The sequence below is a fragment of the Acipenser ruthenus genome, chromosome 26 (assembly GCF_902713425.1).
Source record: "Acipenser ruthenus chromosome 26, fAciRut3.2 maternal haplotype, whole genome shotgun sequence".
Taxonomy (NCBI): domain Eukaryota; kingdom Metazoa; phylum Chordata; class Actinopteri; order Acipenseriformes; family Acipenseridae; genus Acipenser; species Acipenser ruthenus.
The window spans coordinates 1,832,965-1,850,265 of record NC_081214.1 but is presented as its reverse complement, the minus strand read 5'-3'; the positions used below and the strand labels follow the sequence as shown (position 1 = coordinate 1,850,265).

The 17,301-nt window shown below is 44.7% G+C and overlaps 2 protein-coding genes across 8 annotated transcripts in view; both read left to right on the top strand.

Annotated features, from left to right (window-relative positions):
* The first annotated feature begins 2,124 nt into the window (after nucleotides 1–2,124).
* Nucleotides 2,125–9,506, top strand: LOC117963395 (probable ATP-dependent RNA helicase DDX52). Its single transcript, XM_034903392.2, has 15 exons — nucleotides 2,125–2,271; nucleotides 3,158–3,356; nucleotides 3,537–3,670; nucleotides 4,163–4,348; nucleotides 5,078–5,221; nucleotides 5,416–5,527; nucleotides 5,846–5,918; nucleotides 6,140–6,343; nucleotides 6,635–6,725; nucleotides 6,902–7,024; nucleotides 7,221–7,371; nucleotides 7,621–7,696; nucleotides 7,788–7,859; nucleotides 8,286–8,393; nucleotides 8,553–9,506. The coding sequence occupies exons 1-15, from the start codon at nucleotides 2,185–2,187 to the stop codon at nucleotides 8,629–8,631; spliced, it is 1,839 nt and encodes a 612-aa protein (XP_034759283.2). The 5' UTR covers nucleotides 2,125–2,184; the 3' UTR covers nucleotides 8,632–9,506.
* A 103-nt stretch (nucleotides 9,507–9,609) lies between these two features.
* Nucleotides 9,610–17,301, top strand: part of LOC117429303 (synergin gamma) — a 31,033-nt gene continuing 23,341 nt past the window's right edge. For 5 of the 7 annotated variants that reach the window (XM_059000537.1, XM_059000536.1, XM_059000535.1 and 2 more), the window contains exons 1-5: nucleotides 9,610–10,158; nucleotides 14,134–14,174; nucleotides 15,173–15,306; nucleotides 16,178–16,308; nucleotides 16,959–17,064. In XM_059000537.1, the coding sequence (XP_058856520.1) occupies nucleotides 9,887–10,158; nucleotides 14,134–14,174; nucleotides 15,173–15,306; nucleotides 16,178–16,308; nucleotides 16,959–17,064 (684 nt within the window). In that variant the 5' untranslated portion in view covers nucleotides 9,610–9,886. Of the gene's footprint in view, nucleotides 10,159–12,941; nucleotides 13,038–14,133; nucleotides 14,175–15,172; nucleotides 15,307–16,177; nucleotides 16,309–16,958; nucleotides 17,065–17,301 lie in introns of those variants that run through there. The other 2 variants (XM_059000532.1, XM_059000534.1) reach the window with 2 other exon arrangements.

Genomic DNA, 17,301 nt, shown 5'->3' with positions numbered 1-17,301 from the left:
TGAGTGAAGGTGATGTGCTCATGAATGGGTTTTATTTTTGACAGTATTGTTTGGTATCTTTACCCTTGTCTCTTCTTGTGTTGCAAAGGCGCTGCTCTGTTGCACTGATAAGGGGGGTATTGCACTGGTTAGGGGATGCGTTTGAAGACCTTGGTGCTACCCGCTGCCTGCTCCAGCACATGGTTCTCAGTGCCTGGCACTAGGCAGGCTCTACCCGCACACATGCACTGATCCTGCCGGCTGTGCTGTGGGAGCCCCATATCACTCCACTAACAGGAAACGGGATCATTTCTAACTGCAGTTTGTTATCGGGGATTCCCTGCCCAGCTGCTAATGATGACCCATAACTGTTCCCTGTTTCCAATATTAACTCCACGCTGGGTTTGCCTGCCTTATAATCTGATAAGATTGTTAATGCTCGCTACTGACAGCCTATATTTAGTCAGCTCCCTATTGCATTCTTAGCTCAGCCAGAGCCCTCTCCCTTATCTGATAAGTGGTCTTCTTCAGTGTCAGTGAGATAAGTGCGTGCAGAGTGATACTGATTACACATTGAGTTGATATGCTATGGGCTGGATTCATTAAAGCGAGTGTTTTCTCATACTGTGTGTCATTTCCATAGAACCTGGCTCATTAAAGAGTTCGGGGAGGCTTGCTATATTTGTATTAATAAATTGCTTGCTTAGCCAAGTACATGAAACGGAGCGCATTTTTCTGCACGCTCTCCTGGGTTTTCCATTGGAAAACTAGAAGCTGTAAATTAGGACACAGGAGGCGTGCTTTTAGAGAACGCAGGCATGGCTCCCAGCAGTGGAAAATGTTTTGTTTTTTATTAAAGTTTACCATGGTACCAAGATTACTTTGCCATGCTTTTCCCATGGCTATACTCTACTTGTCCTAATATGCTTTGCCATACCTCTCTATGCTTTACATGGGTTCCCCATGCTACACCGTGCTTAAACTTGTATAAGGGTGCACAGCTCAGTTCATTGGGTTGCAGTGCCCGGTTCATTAAAGAGGCAGAGTGTCTTTAAAGGGGATGATTGAAGTCTTGCCACCTCTGACTCCATTAACCTGCCCTATCTAATCGAGACACCTGAGATTGCAATCACAATACAGGAACAGCAAACCTGAGGGCTGCGTTTTTTGTTTTACAGCCTCGATGAGAGATAAGATCTGCCCTCTTTAATTTCTTTTTATTGCACAATGCTGGAGTTGTGGAGTTCAGAACAGGGGCGAGGTTCATGCGTCACTTAGGAGGGTCAGGGATCAACGCTGTCTTTCTGTTCAGCTACTCTGCACAGTAACGTTTGAACGACCTGCCATAACACTGTCAACAGGGAGTAGGATATCAGACAGCCAGCCTGCAAGGTGGAGAGATCCTGGATCGATCCTCACTGATAACTAGCCCCTAATTCCTCTGTGCTGGTGGTATTGGGAGGTAGACATTTGCAAAACAGTAATTGGTAAAGTCTTGGATCCAGAATCACCTGTCAACTGAGCGCCCTTCAGCCCTCTCTCGAAGTCAGCCAGGTCTGCTATCCTTCAGCCTATTGCCACTGTCACTGACCTGCAGCAACAGGGAGGTGAGTTTGTTCTCTATGTATCTTCTGAAACCCACAGCATCATTATATAATTCCAACACCTATTAAAATCCATACAGGATTTTTTTTTTAATACAATGGCCCCACCTAGTGGAACTAAATGTCGTTGCACTCTTAATACACCTATCCGGTGGCATGAGAGTCAGGGCTGGAAATAAGACTCTCTTTGCGTAACAGTTTGATCCATTCTTGTTTTTACTATGAGTTTAATAAGACACCTAAGCTCGTTACCTGCACACTGTGGCTAATCAAGCTTGCAGTAAAACCTGGAATGGGTGAAACTGCTGTGCAATAGAAGTCTTATTTCCATTGTGTCACTGTCATTTTTATGACATCTAGCCTATATATTGTCGTTTTGCGCGTATTGTGTAATTCATATTATTATTTTATTCATATATATATTTTTTGGTTATAGTTCTACCCATGTATGCTCTGTACAATAGAACCGTACTGTAAAAAAAAAAACTAGTACACGTGATACTGCAGGCATCTTAATCAAACACCTATCCCAATCATCTATCGAGCTGCGTCTCGATTGGCCACGCCTGTGGGATCGGTTGCCCATGCTGGTAGAAGAAAGATGGACGCTTTTGACTTGTTTCGTAGGCTGGGAGCCGGGGCCAGATTCGATTTGAAGAAGTTTGGCAAGGACGCCGAGAGGTTTAAGGTGAGGATGTAAAGCAGACGGCTAACCTGCACGGATTGCAGATCTTGTGTTGTTAGCCAGTGTGTTGCATGCCAAGAACGGCCTCTGCTGGTAAAGTATCTACCTCCGGCGGCACACACGCTGGTTCACTCCGATTGAACACCGAGTAGACAAAACAAACGTGGCGGATTAACGCTCTGTAATAAGCTGTTGTTTCTACATATACAACAATGTGTCTTCCTTGCTTCACGGTACCTTTAGGTTTTTGCAGCTGCTATGTCTGAATATATAGGCATCTCACAACAGAATAATTCACAGCAAAACTCGTGTTGTGATCAGAGACCAGACGCAACATCCCTAAATAAAAGCACGTGGCTGCTAATCGATAAGACTCCCATTGCGTAGCAGATTCATCCATTCTTAGTTTTAATAATACACACATGAGCTTGTTACCTCTGTACACTGTGACCAAATCGGGCTCGTTTTAACCCTTGAATGGATCAAACTGCGATGCAATAGTCTTCTGTCCATCCCTGCGCGGTCTCTGCTGTTGCATGCTGTATTTAGTAGAGTTAGACCCTCACTAGTCCTGCACCCAGTCCTGTCCCTTGTTTAGATGTATTATTGAAATGACCAGGAGCCAGGAATCAGACCCCGGCTGCATTTGAACTGATTGCAACAGCAGGGATAAGTCTCACCTGTGAGTCTAGGTTTACTCTTTGGTGCGATATGGAGCTATAGGGGAGGGGTCTGATTGCACAACCTCCTGAGCATTTAAATAATACATTGCATTGACAGAAGTACTCACACCAGGACTGTGTTCATTGTATTTTGAGATTTGACGTTCTGAACATCCCATTCCTGGGCCATGGTATAACATTGAGTCGTGTCTGTGTGTTTTGCTCAGGTGGTGAAATCCAAGATAAGCGAGTGGACAGACTCCTCCAGCGGCATGCCGGACTTCTTCAGCACAAACAGCAGCAGCGGCACCGCTGTGCGGAGCGGTGATGAGCACGACTCTGACTCCGAGCCGGAGACGGAGAGATCGCCCCCAGCCGGGAAGAGGAAGAGAGGAGTGGAGGAATCGGGAAAGAATCAAACTCCAGGTGTGCAGTAGGCTGCATTCCACCAGCTTAGTTTTAGAAGTTGTTATCAAAGGAGAAATGTGAAAAAAAAACCTAGGCAGAGGATCAGATGATTCTCCACGTTCTGGGGACCTGCTGTGTCTCGCCACACGTGTGCCATCATGTATGCTTCTTGTAGTGATCTTGTATTCCTTGTTAAAGGCATTGGAGACTCTGAAACCCAGGAGAGCGATGGGATCCTGTGGACATCCTCGCTGGATAAGAAGGCCAAGGGGCCGTCAGGAAAGAGCCAGAATCCGTCCTGGAAGAGGCTGAAGCACCTCCACCAGGAGAAGGTAGTGTGCCCCACAGTCTGCCTCAATCCCACGCACAGCCAAGTACAATTCCTTCTTGTCCCTGTGCTGTGGTTTGTTACATACCCCAAAAGTAATTTCAGCAGTGGGAACCCAGGGATGGAAGCAAGACTCATAGCAGTTTCACCCATTCCAGGTTTTAATACGAGCTTGGTTAGATACAGTGTATAGGAAACAAGCTCTGGTTTGTCTTATTAAACTCATAGTGAAACCAGGAATGGATCGAACTACTTATTTCCATCCCTCGAACACAACCGTAACTATTAAAACCTGATTGCTACTCTCTGTGTCAGGCAAATAGAGACTCTCCTGCTCTTAATTGCAGCGGTAGGAGGTTATACACTATTATATTCGGGCATATATCATTTTCTTCTTTTCCTAATGCTGTTTTTTTTTCTTCTTGGTTTTTGGCTCAAACCACTGTTGTAGGATCCTAACACCTCCCAACGACCCTTTCTTTCTCTGTGCTTCCAGGTCAATGGTATCAGGCACAAGCACAAGATTTACACCCACGGTTCAGACGTGCCGGACCCCGTCACCTCATTCGAGCAGCTGCAGGAGGAGTACAAGATCCACCCGCGCATCATCCACAACATCAAGGAGGCGGGCTTCCAGGGCCCCACCCCCATCCAGATGCAGGCCATTCCCGTCATGCTGCACGTGAGCGCACTGCCCTGGGGTTAGCGGGGCGCACTGCAGGTGCACGTGAGCGCACTGCCCTGGCGTTAGCGGGGCGCACTGCAGATGCATGTGAGCGCACTGCCCTGGGGTTAGCGGGGCGCACTGCAGATGCATGTGAGCGCACTGCCCTGGGGTTAGCGGGGCGCACTGCAGATGCATGTGAGCGCACTGCCCTGGGGTTAGCGGGGCGCACTGCAGATGTTCCTGCTAGACCGAGACGCTGACTGTTACAAGGATGGAAATAAGACTCCTATTGCATAGCAGCTTCATACCCATTCCAGGTTTTACTACAGGACCGATTAGCCACAGTGTGCATAGGTAACAGGCTCAGGTGTGTCTTTTTAAAATCCTAGTAAAACCGGGAATGGATCAAACCGCTGTGCAATGGGAGTCTGATTTCCATCCCTGTGCTGTTTTTATTCTACATGTCAGAGTGAGACCCTTCTCACAAAGTTTAACTATTTACAGTAGAGAGACAACTTTAAGCATTGATTAAAGTTTCATATTCATTAAACTAGTGTAGACTGTAGGTTTCTGTTAAACTTAACAGAAACCTACAGAAACTTAACAGAAACATTTTAAACAATAAAACACACATACAAAATATGTTTTGCCAGTGTGGCCCATAAGCTTTTGGAATAAGTGAGTACTGATGCCCAGTTGGTAGAACAGGTGGTGTTATGTTTTTGATTTATTCGGTTCTTTCAGAGTCGGGAAGTGTTGGCGTGCGCTCCCACGGGTTCGGGGAAGACGGTGGCGTTCTGCCTCCCCATTCTGTGCCACCTGAAGCAGCCCATGAACAAAGGCTTCAGAGCACTGGTCCTCTCCCCCACCAGAGAACTGGCCAGCCAGGTAGGCTTTCAAATCAGTGACATCGAGGGTGTCCTGGAAAAACAAGCAACTCTACGGCTTCACTTTCAACTGCTTAATATCCTGTATAAAACGGGGGGGGGGCGGGGTTTATAAAGAAGATGTTATCGGTAAATGGCAGTGCCTGGAGCGCTGTGGTGTCAGGCTGTGTATTCACTGCGGCTCTCGTCTCTCAGACACACAGGGAGCTGGTCAAGCTGTCCGACGGCGTTGGGTTCAGGGTGCACATGATCCACAAAGGGGCCGAGGCGGCCAAGAAATTCGGACCCAAATCCTCCAAGAAGTATGGTGAGTCCGACCCAGGAGAGAGAGTGGTGCTGTTTTATTATTGCAGAGCAGCTTCACCCGTTCCAGGCTTTACTACGCACTTGATCAGCCACGGTGTGTAGGTAACAAGCTCTGGTGTGTCTTACTAGAGTCACAGTAACACCAGGAATGGATCAGACCGCTGTGCAACGGAGTGTTATTTCCATCCCTGCTTCATAGTGTACTTCTGGAGCCAATCCGTTCTTCACATAGCGATGGCTCAGATGTTGAGTGTCATTTATTTAAGATTATTGATTTTACAAGATGCAGTATCCAGTAATGTGTCCGCCCCCCTGCTAGATATCCTGGTGACGACCCCAAACAGGCTGGTCTACTTGCTGAAGCAGGATCCTCCAGGAATCGATCTCAGCAAGTGAGTTGGGTTAGCATTCGGGGTATTGATCTGGTTAGTGTTGGGGTTGTGATCTCACTGTCTGGGTTGGGTTAGCATTGGGGGTATTGATCTTGTTAGTGTTGGGGTTGCGGTCTCACTCTGGGTTGGGTTAGCATTGGGGGTGTTGATCTGGTTAGTGTTGGGGTTGTGATCTCGCTCTGTCTCTCTGAACTGTGTGTGTGCTCTGTGGTTCTCTGCAGTGTGGAGTGGCTGGTAGTGGACGAGTCAGACAAGCTCTTCGAGGAGGGGAAGAGCGGCTTCAGGGAGCAGCTGGCTGCCGTGTTCATGGCGTGCTCCTCTCACCTGGTGAAGAGGGCCATGTTCAGCGCCACCTTCGCCCCCGACGTGGAGCAGTGGTGCAAACTCAACCTGGACAACCTGGTCTCCATCTCCATCGGACAGAGGTGGGCTTAATTCACGTACAGCATGCTGCTGCCGCGGGTCCCTAATGCTGTTGTCAAGGGGGAAGGCTTGCATTGTGGCGCTGAGACTTTGAGCACGTTTTGCACTCGGATCGCTCCATAGAGAAGTTGGAAACCTGTGTCTGCTCTTTTCAGATCTGTTTGGATATCTTTTTTAGCTGTGGTCCCTGGATGAGCTCCGATTCTCTCGTGCTGATCTCAGTCTGCCTCTTCAATGAGAGCTCCCTAGGTCTAGCCTGTGCTTTCACTGTTCTCCTCCGTCTCTCTGTTCAGGAACTCGGCTGTGGAGACTGTAGAACAGCAGCTGCTGTTTGTCGGCACTGAAAACGGCAAGCTTGTGGCAATGAGGGATCTGGTTAAAAAGGTAAGCTGCTGCCTTTTCAGAGATGGTTACGGCTGGTGTTGTAAATAGACCAATAGACCTTTAATTGTTTTGCATCCAATAAGAGAATTTTTTTTTCTTGGTTGTAAATTTTGTACAAACATAAAGGAGGATTTGTTAGTATGTGTGTTTATTTTTTCTGTTCATTTTTCCTCCAGGGTTTTTTGCCTCCAGTGCTGGTGTTCGTGCAGTCCATACAGAGAGCCAAGGAGCTGTTCCACGAACTCGTCTACGAAGGCATCAATGTGGAAGTGATTCACGCCGAGCGGACGCAGCAGCAGGTACAGAAACGTGGAACCAGCACAGGAGCACAGAGCAGCACTGGAGCGCAGCGTTTCAGCTCCAGCACAGGATTCTAGACCTGCTGCATTTATTCGCTTGATAATCGCTTCATGCATGTGCTTACTGCTTTAAATCCTGTGCATGTGATCGGAACAAGCATCCCTCAATGTTTCTCTCCCCTCCGTTACCCTGCAGAGAGATAATGTGGTGACGAGTTTCCGAGCCGGGAAGATTTGGGTGCTGATCTGCACAGCCCTCCTGGCCCGAGGGATTGACTTTAAAGGGGTCAACCTGGTGATCAACTACGACTTCCCCACCAGCTCGGTGGAGTACATCCACCGGATAGGTGAGTCTGAATGCAATTACGAAACACATCTTCCAGTTCAGGGACGGTGATCAGACTCCTATTGCATAGCACTACTACCCATTCCAGGTTTTACTACGAGCTTGATTAGCCCCAGTGTAGAGGTAACAAGCTCGGTGTGACTTTGTTTTACCTAGTAAAACCTGGAGTGGGTGAAACTGCTGTGCGTTAAGATCTTTATTTCCAGCCCTGTGAACGGGTTTAAATGCTGTTCATTGAAATGTTTCCTAGGCCGCACTGGAAGAGCAGGGCACAGGGGTAAAGCGATCACGTTATTCACAGAAGAGGATAAACCCTTACTAAGAAGGTAGCTTCCTGTTTTACTTTGTGATGACGACAGGCAAGTTGTTTGGTGCTGCTGCACTTCATGGTAAAATCTTTCTTTCTCTCCTTTCCAGCATCGCAAATGTCATCAAGCAGGCTGGCTGCCCTGTGCCTGATTACATGATTGGATTCAAAAAACTGCACAGGTAAGCGGATCTCCGGTCCATCACGTTTACAGGGGAGAAAGCTGCTTATTGCATTACAAACCAAGAACCAATCGAGCAGAAGCTACTAAAAAGAGCAGAAATCCCGCCCTGGATCCAGCAAATGCATAAAGGAGTGAGGATGGCCGAATCGTTGAATACAAAAAAAGGAATACCGCGCTAGATCATGTGTGTGTGTTTCTGAGTGATGAAGAGCACACACAACAAGCATTCAAGCAGAATTGAACACGTGTCCTTTATTGATTCCAATCATCAAAAATCACACTTTTACAGCTTAATCATTACCGTTAGACACCATAACGAGTTCAACAGTAATCAGTTCCCTAATCTCTGGGAGGGCATCGGACACGGAATATGAGGGAGAATTCTGTAGCTGTGATGCGAGTCCTGTCCTGTTCCCTCCTGCAGTAAACAGAAGACGAGGCTGATGAAGAGACCACCAAGGAGGGAGACGATCCGCACCACCCCACTGTACCTGATGAAGGGGAAGGGGAAGGGGAAAGGAAACGACAAGCGGTAAGAGTGCTGTGTGAACCTCCTCAAAGACACGCTCGCTTGAGAGAGGGAGAGGGAGAGAGAGCGAGAGGGAGGGAGGGAGGGAGCGAGGGGCTGATGTTTCTTTTAAGCGCTCTGAAACTCAACGACAGCGCTGTGTTTCTCCTGTTTCTTTTCCAGAAAAGCAAAGCGAAAAAACAACAAAGCAGAGAAAGCAGAAAACGCCCCCAGTGCCCCGGCAGAGCCGACTGGGAGATGACAGGGCAGCCCGTCCCCGGCATCATCACGACTGAACGGATCTGAAAATGTATCGCAGCAAAGACCAACCAAATAAAGCAGGCCTGGATCAATTACAATTACAGCAGAGTTGTGTGCTGAGATTAAAATTACAATTACAATGCTATTGTGTTCAATTACAATTCTGCTGCAGTAATTTCAATTGCACTAAAAAGTAACACAGACAGCTCTCCACATTAACATGCTTGCTCTGTTTATTCTAAATAACCAGCAATAATAATCACAGCTATGGATACAGAAATAGATTATTTAACAATTATTTTATTTTTTTTTAAAACAAATTGGGGTCACCAAAAGTGGTTGAAAACACAAGAATAATGATCAAATGACAAATAAAGGCGTAATTGAAACTCTGATTGATCAATTACATGGGATAATTACAATTACGCAGGTGTGCCCAGGTTTAACCACAGTTACATTGTAATTAATTACGCGCTGCACGATTCCAGTTATAGCTGCGTTCAGGTCTGATGTAAAGATAAGTACCCCTGTGCTTCAGCGACTCCTGGGCCAGGGCGCTGGGATTTGCAGTGACTGTGTAGACAGCAAGGAGCTGCTGGGAGCCACCTCTACATTCTTTATTATAGCTGTTTGAACACTGTGGGATACGCGGTTAATGGAAGGGTTCGTTACAGAGAGAGTCATTTTATACTTCGTTAAACATGTTGAGTTACAGATTGATAACTAGAGGTACAGTATATATTTATGAACTGTAGTAAAACCAGATACGAGTCTGATATTCAATAGGTGAACAAAGGAGGCCGTGTGATTTAGCAGTCAGAAATGTTACTAATAAAGGTTTCACTGTCATTAAAAAGCCACCTTCAAAGACTGAAATTCTCTGTTTTTTTTTCTGTAGTGGTTCTGTTCCTTGTGCATTGTACAGTACAAATTGAGTTCTATGCACACATTACTTCACATAAAATAAGACCGTGAGCTGAACAAATACTGTAATAAAATGGGGATTTAAAATGTACTACAACCCAGCAAGCGACAGACACCACATTGTAATAAAGAAAACTACATAATACCACTGGTGTATCAGTGCCTGCTGTGACCAGATTGAACCGGGCAGAACTGATAACGTTTAAGAAAATAATAATACTGGTATATTACAAAAGAGAATGAGTCTATAATGTACTGCATACGTTGTATCAGATAATGTACCCATTAAACCAGGGTGTTGTTTATGTGCTATAGCTGTTAGATAGTAAAAGATGTTACAGGGCACTATGCCCTTCCACTGTAGTTATTTAACTCTTGGGTGTCTCTTTGCAGTCTTGCAGAGCTCTGTCAGGCGCTGTTTTAAATGCAGCGCTTGCTGGGTAACACTGAGCAGAGTCGCGACCCTTCCTCTCCTCCGCTCGGAGGCGCGCCGCGTTTGGTATCGGAGGCTGACCCGGAAGCTCCTCCTGTGTGTTTCTCGCTTCCAAATCGCCAGGTTTGTTGTTAAGATGGCGCTGCGGCCGGGAGCTGGGGGAGGCGGCAGGTACGGTAAACGGGATTTCTTATTGAAAGTGTCCTGCTTTAGTGGCAGGTCTCGGGTCGTGTTGACACCGCTGCTGAAGTTGTAATTGCTGAAGTGTTTCAGGGCGCGGTCGTATTGTTTTATTTTGTGTTTTTCCCCACCCTGATGGTCCGGTAGTTTACCCATCAAGACAGAGACATCATTAGTGAATTGACATTTCCAGTCAGTGTTAATAATAATAATAATAATATCCGCGGTGTGTCCTACAGAGGCACTAAATATGTTGTGTCATTGTGTATCGTATTTGTAGTTTTTTTTAATTAAATTTCCTAAAACACTCGTATTTGTTTTTAAAGGAAAGTCTTTCCTTGTTAAATGTAATGCTTTCCAATTTGAGTAATATTAATATTATTAAATAATGATGATCAATTATATTAAGTTCTTAATTTATTTGGCAGACGCGTTTATCCAAGGCGATTTACAGGTGTCGGGATGTTCTGTAATCTATTATATTTCATTCATTCATTTATTTATTTGTTATAAAAAGCGATAATCTCTCAGTCTAGTGGTTTCTATTTCTACAATTTACGCCATGGTTTTGTCACATATTTCATCTGTCTATGGCATGCTAAGGGAGTTTGCTCAATTGTGAAGTCATTTATCCCTGACCCTTTAACTGAAAGTCCTGCCGCCATTGAATACGCTTCCAACTGCGTAATAAATCATTTGAGTGTTCATCATTACCAGTTAAAAAAACCAATGGAAATAAAACAAACAGCTTATTCTGTTGCGTTTAAAAATAAAAAAGTATACATTGTCAAGACGAGCGAGTCTTAAAACGTACATAACATGTGTTTTAGTTTTAAATCTGTTTCCACAGGTGTGATTTCAGGGTAGGTTTTTTTTTATTATTATTTTTTAAATCAGTAAATTGGTGACGCACACATTTAATACCGTCATGGAAACGATATTTTAAACATCACTCGAGTAAATGAATCTGGTGTGTTTTGTAATAACTGATTGTGCAATAGTAACACAGAAGTAACGTGCATTTCTAGGAGATGTTAAGTAAACGTTCGGGGTGTTTCCATTGTGTGGAAGCTGGTGCATCTGTATAATGTTATTCCTGTAGTGGGTTTTAATGTGATTTAACACACCTGTGCCTAAGACCTGCATGTTGGGATATTGCTCATCTTCCCGCTGCACTTTATTTAACCAAAAAATAAAATATACTATTTACTTAAACCGTGGCATCATTTCATGTCTGGTGTATTCACTATAGAATCTATAGACCATTCTATCCATTGCAGCAATTGTGATGTGTAACAAAGACAATTGAGATGCATGTTATTGAAACTTCACTGCAGCAGAGATACCTGACTGTAGGTTCAGTTGGAGGACGTGCTGGGTGCAGTACAGTTTCAAAGCATTGTGCAGAGGTGAGTGATCACGTTGTTAGTGTGGGACAAGGCTTCTGACTCTGGGATGCTGCGCTGTCTCCAGCTGGGAGCGTGCAGCACACCAAGTAAAGAGAAAATGCACGCAGAATGTTTTTGTTGTTAGATTCTGGGCTATGTCAGTTTTCTGGTCATGGTTCTGTCTATTTTTTATACAGGTGAAAGCATTTCCATACTGTAGATACCCTTGCCCTGAATTGAAACCTCTCCAAGTTCTACAAATCAGGCGCGTTGACCTCACTCATTTTTTTTAAATTGTGGAGGTGAAATTATTATTTTTTTCTATAAGCCTGCTATTCAGCTGGGAAGCTGGAGCACGTTTGTAATGTTGATTCCCTGGTTCTTTGGGGACGTTCTCAGATCTCATCGCTGCATATCAATTAGACTTTGCAGCAGGGCTGGCAGTTTAATTGAGCATCCAGCCTTGAACCCCAGTCTGTACAGGAGCTGTGACGACACACACATTATGAGCTGGCATCTTAACTGTTACTGCCATGCTTGATGTGGGTGACGGGGTAGTGGCACCACTAGCTTTTAGATGCCCTGGTGTTCATAATTGGGGATGCAGAAGTCAAACGCCCATTGCGTTGCAGTTTGTGAGCTGCGTTGCCTTCTCTGCAGAGGGAGTCGTCTTGTGTTTCTCTCCATGTACATTGCAATGCAGTGTCTGCATAGAACAGCTGCCTGCATCCTTTTTACATGCCTGCTTTGATAATGAGAAGTTATGGCGATGCAAAAAGGTATGATGAACGAGTAGCTGTGTTATTTGAAGCTGTTTTATATACAGTGGCTGTTTTAAAATGCACCAGTGATAAATGAATATATATATATTTTTGTTTCGTAATGAAGACGTGTTTTATAAGATGAAAGATCCCTAGCTTGTGAAAGTTTTTTTTTTTTCAACACCTGAGGATTTTGCGATTCATGATTCTCCAGCGACACGTCTGTGCTCGCCAGGCTTGTAAATAATTGAAGACCCTTTCAGAAAGAGACGTCGGGATCTCTTAAATATTTCATTCCCTGGTCTTTGTTTCTCTTGTGTAACGGGATAGACTTCCTCAGCAGATCTAATGACGAAGTGCCACTGATACCAAATGAAACGAGGCCAGAGACGAGGCCAGCTGGAATGAAGCTGCACGCTGGCCTTGTTTGTGTTTCATTTCCATATTGCAGATGGATGTTTGCAATAGTTTTGAGGTTTTTATTGGTTTATTTATTGACACCACAAATAAAGATATTCTTCAGGGATTTACTGTACAGGTTATATTTTTAAAGGGAATAATACTGTCATGTATAAATGGCTGAGATCCTGCATGTCTGTTTCCATTGGTCCTCCATTCTAATGTTTCCCCCTCTCTGCTCCAGTGTGCATGTTTATGACGGCTCACCCTACAGTGCCTGCTTAATAGAAATCCCTAAATCTCGCTGGCTGCAGTAGTCCAGGTCAGGACACCATACTCGAAGCTTTCTATCCTTTTTAAATCTGCATTGCTTCCCAGTTCACTTCTCACTGCCCCTACTCGTCTGTGCAGGATCCTGCTATCGAACAAAGTACATTTGCTGGTGCAACATCATTTGATGTCTAGACCTTGAAAATTCCTATTTCCATGACTCTACACTGTCACCCACTTTGCCATCTAGTTTACAATCCTCAAAATGCATATGCATTATCTGATCTTGAATTCTTTGTTTGGTTAAATATTGCAGCTGGTCTTCATACACAAATAGTTTGGCCTTGTGTGGGTAAAATAAATGAATAAATAGTTTTCTAATGCTATGCTGTGTAAACCTTTTACTGTATGTGGCGAATGCATCACTCAAGCTGCTGTTTGCACTGAAAGAGCTGCAACACACGTTGTCACCACTAACACATTGCGACTGTGTCACAGGATTGTCAGAATGACTGAATGCAATGTGAAGTGACTGGGGCACAGCTTACCAGAGCTGTGTGATGAAATCGTGCTTGGGTTTAATTTGTACCATCTGAAAGTGAAAACTCTCTGGAAGACGTTTTGATAAATGTAGGAGTGAATGCGAGCGTGGTCTTTGTTTCTCATCCTGCCAGTTTAACCTGATGTTAACTCGGGACTCTAGATTAGTGTGTCTTTGATCAGTAACAGTGGCTGAATTATTTATTTTCATCATTGTCTTTTGTGTTTCACTCAATGCATTATTTATTCAAGCTTCTGTCTAGCTGTTTGGAAAGGGGGGATTACCTTTTGAATATTAGGGTGTTAAGTCAGTGACCATTTCTTATATTTTCAGTAATATGTAATGTAAATCATAATGTTGTTTTTAAGCCCATTCACATGTATGCTGGTCTTGAATGCCCAGTTAGACTTGGATATATTGTCACCTTCACCTGGGCTGGCATGCTTGAAGTTTTCATTGCTGGTGTCTTGCCCTACAGTACAAAGTGATTGTGCAGCTTGCTGCTATAACCTGACCCCTCACCAGCGTGGTATTCAGTGAATAAGAAAAACCGATAACCTGTAATGGTTTAGAAAGAGAGTAACAGGTTATTTGTTCTTGCTTACAGCTTCATGTTCCCTGTTGCAGGGAGCCATGGACCTTCACAAGGTGAGTCTGACTGTTGATACACCTCTCCTAATAGAAAAGGTCCTGGATGATGTTACTCAGCATTTGTGAGATCATGCTCTAGCGTTCAGACTAAGACCAGCATGGCAATTCGACTGCATGTGGCTGGATTTTGTGTTCAGTAAAGTACCACTGATTTATCCTTCCATGAGCTGCTGTGTTTGCAACAGTCTGATGTCTTGCAAGACGTGTGTGCGTGTGGAGCCGATTAGCCCTGTGATTCTGTCTCATTAGCTGTGAGGTAATTGAGCTGAATCAGACGATTATTAACGAGCTGTGCATCCTGCTTCGCTGAAGTCGTTTTAAAATCTCTTCTCTGCATTTTTAAATAGAAAACAATGTTAAACATACATTGCCTAAATGCTGCAAACCAGTCTCTGTTCAACAGCACTGAAGTGTATTAATAACATATTCTGGAATAGACTGTAGCAGTGTTGATGCGTGATAATGACAGATGAAATGTTACTGAAGTAGAACCCCACAGAGAGCCCTTTCATCTGCTTTACACAGCGCAGTAGTAATCATAGTGTTTGATGCACAGGGCATTGTGACAGTGCAGTTTGAAACACCGTTGACAAGCCACAAGAAGCGCTACAAAAATAGATTTGAGACAATTAGCTGCTCTGTTGGCAAACCGATTATGTATTCAACGTTTAACACTAATGTAAATCTCCTACTTAATGTTATTACTGGACCCGCATCTACTGTGCTGATCACCTAGTTAACTAACTCTTAACTCTTCAGATAAATGTCTGTAGTTAACATAGTCTGCTACTCTCTACCATTGGGCCAGTCATTTTACATTGCAGTGCTGTCTTTCAGATCTGCATATTTAAAGTAGAAAAAAAAAAACAGAATTCAAGGGGTACCAATGATAACAAGAAGAAAGGAAATGCTTTTAAAACCTTGCTTCGCATTTCTGTAACCACGGCCATGTGAATCTGATGTTGGTTTCTCAGAGCCTAACCTTTTTGTTTTAGGAATGATGCCAATGCAGCAGCAGCAGCAGCAGCAGCCAGGCTATCCCATGGTGCAAGTGATGCAGCCCAACATGCAAAGCATGATGGGTTTGAACTTTGGCTCTCAGATGCCGCCGGGCACCATGCCAATGCAGGTAGGTTTTGAGATTTTAATCTTCTTTAATTCTGTGGAATGGACCCGTGGTGCCTCTGAACAAAGGAGGTATGGTCATTGCAGGGGATAATTAAGTAAAGCTGTTCTGGTTTGAAACCACGGTGATCTGGTCTCATCCTGCTGGATTCAGAAGATCTTTTTAAGCACTCTGAAATACAGGCGAGCTGTTCCTGATGTTTTCAGAAATCGAAACGGGTCTTGTGACCGGGCATTCTCATCAGCCAGACCCTCTTTGCCCAATTCTTGCAAGACCCGTCTGATTGCCAGCAGCACTCCCTTCTGTAAGTAGAGCACACTAAGGTGATGAACAAAGCCTGGAGTTTATTTCCCTGAACTCCTAGTGTTTGTACAAAACTGAAGCAAATCAGAGGGCTCGTAGTCAAAGGGGTTTCACTGTTTTGTGTGATCAAATAGTCTTAGTTTTGGGTGAATTATTTAAAGGCTCAAGCTCAGTGATGAGAAAGGGGTTGGGAGCGAACAAACTGCCTTTCTTTCTTGTGAATTCTTTCGTGAAACACGTTTCAATGCCAGTATTATTGCTGCGTTATTTAGTAGAAACCAGCATTTCTACAATTAGTCCTTTTTCATTGTTTATGTATTGTATGATCAAGTGCTTAGGGATGGAAATAAGACTCCTATTGCATAGCAGTTTCACCCGTTCCAGGTGTTAATTTGAGCTCGATTAGACACTGTGTATAGGTAATAAGCTTAGGCGTGTCTTATTATTAAACTCCTAGGAAAAGCAGGGATGGATCAAACTGCTGTGCAATGGGGATCTTCTTTCCATCCCTGGTGTTGAAAGCTTCGTCGGATTGCCCGGTTGTTGCATTGTTCATGTTTGGTTTTGACAGGGGGGAATGCCGATGGGACCCATGCAGGCTGCTGGGATGCAGTACATGGGACAGCCTCAGTTCATGGGAATGACTGCCCCTGGTCCTCAGTACATGCCGGACATGCAGAAGCAACTCGCAGAGGAGCACCAGTAAGAGAGACGGATTCCTCACATGATTCTGTGACAGTGTGTTAAACTTTGTCCTCTTAGCTTGTTGTAAGCATTAGTGCTATTGCATTGTCAAGACCCTCTGAGATGTTAGAATGTCCGGCTGATGGTGTTTCTTGCATATTAAAATAGGAGTTGTGTAATAAAATAGCTGCTGCTGGTACTACAATTAACATGTGAGCAGTTTGAATATCATCAGAATAGGACCTGAAGTAGACCAATATCCTACCTCTTGGGTAGATTGCAGCAGAGGGATGTTGTTAAGTTACAGGCAGGTGTAGCAAACACATTCGGCTTATTTCACAGACCCTGATTAGCACTGCTCTTGGACTTGAGTTCTAAACTTTAGTTCTAATCGGGGTCTGTGAAACCAGGCGATTGTGGCCGCTTGGACGGCACCCTCGTAGCAGTGCTTGAACTTCAGATACTGTGTTTTGCGTCCCCACCGAGAGCCGTGCCAGATGAGCGCTGTGCTGTTCCAATGGTTGCCCTTCCCTTCCGTCTGCAAGAAGCGAGTTCACTCGGGTCAGTGCCTCGCCGATAGGAATGATGCACTGATGGAGTTTGCTCAGCAGTGCTCGGTGGTGGACACACCCCTTTTCATTTGCTCCTGTCTGCCCGTGTCTCTGCAGGAAGCGCCTGGAACACCAGCAGAGGATGCTGGAGGAGGACCGGAAGAGGAGGCAGTTTGAGGAGCAGAAACAGAAACTGCGACTCCTTAGCAGCGTCAAACCCAAGGTACAAACTTTCAGCTGCCGGAGAGCAATCGCTTTCACTGTGAAGCAGAGCGCTGTCGCTGAGTTCACAACTCTGCTGTGACTACAGTCAAAGATACTGTGCCCCGCGTTCAAGGTGGATCCCGTAGGCTTCATTGATCGAATCCTTCCACACTGTTTACCCCTTCAAATGTAGATTTTAAACTGTAGCAACGCAAACTTCTACAGCGTTCTATGAGCCTGATCTGCATCCCCCTGC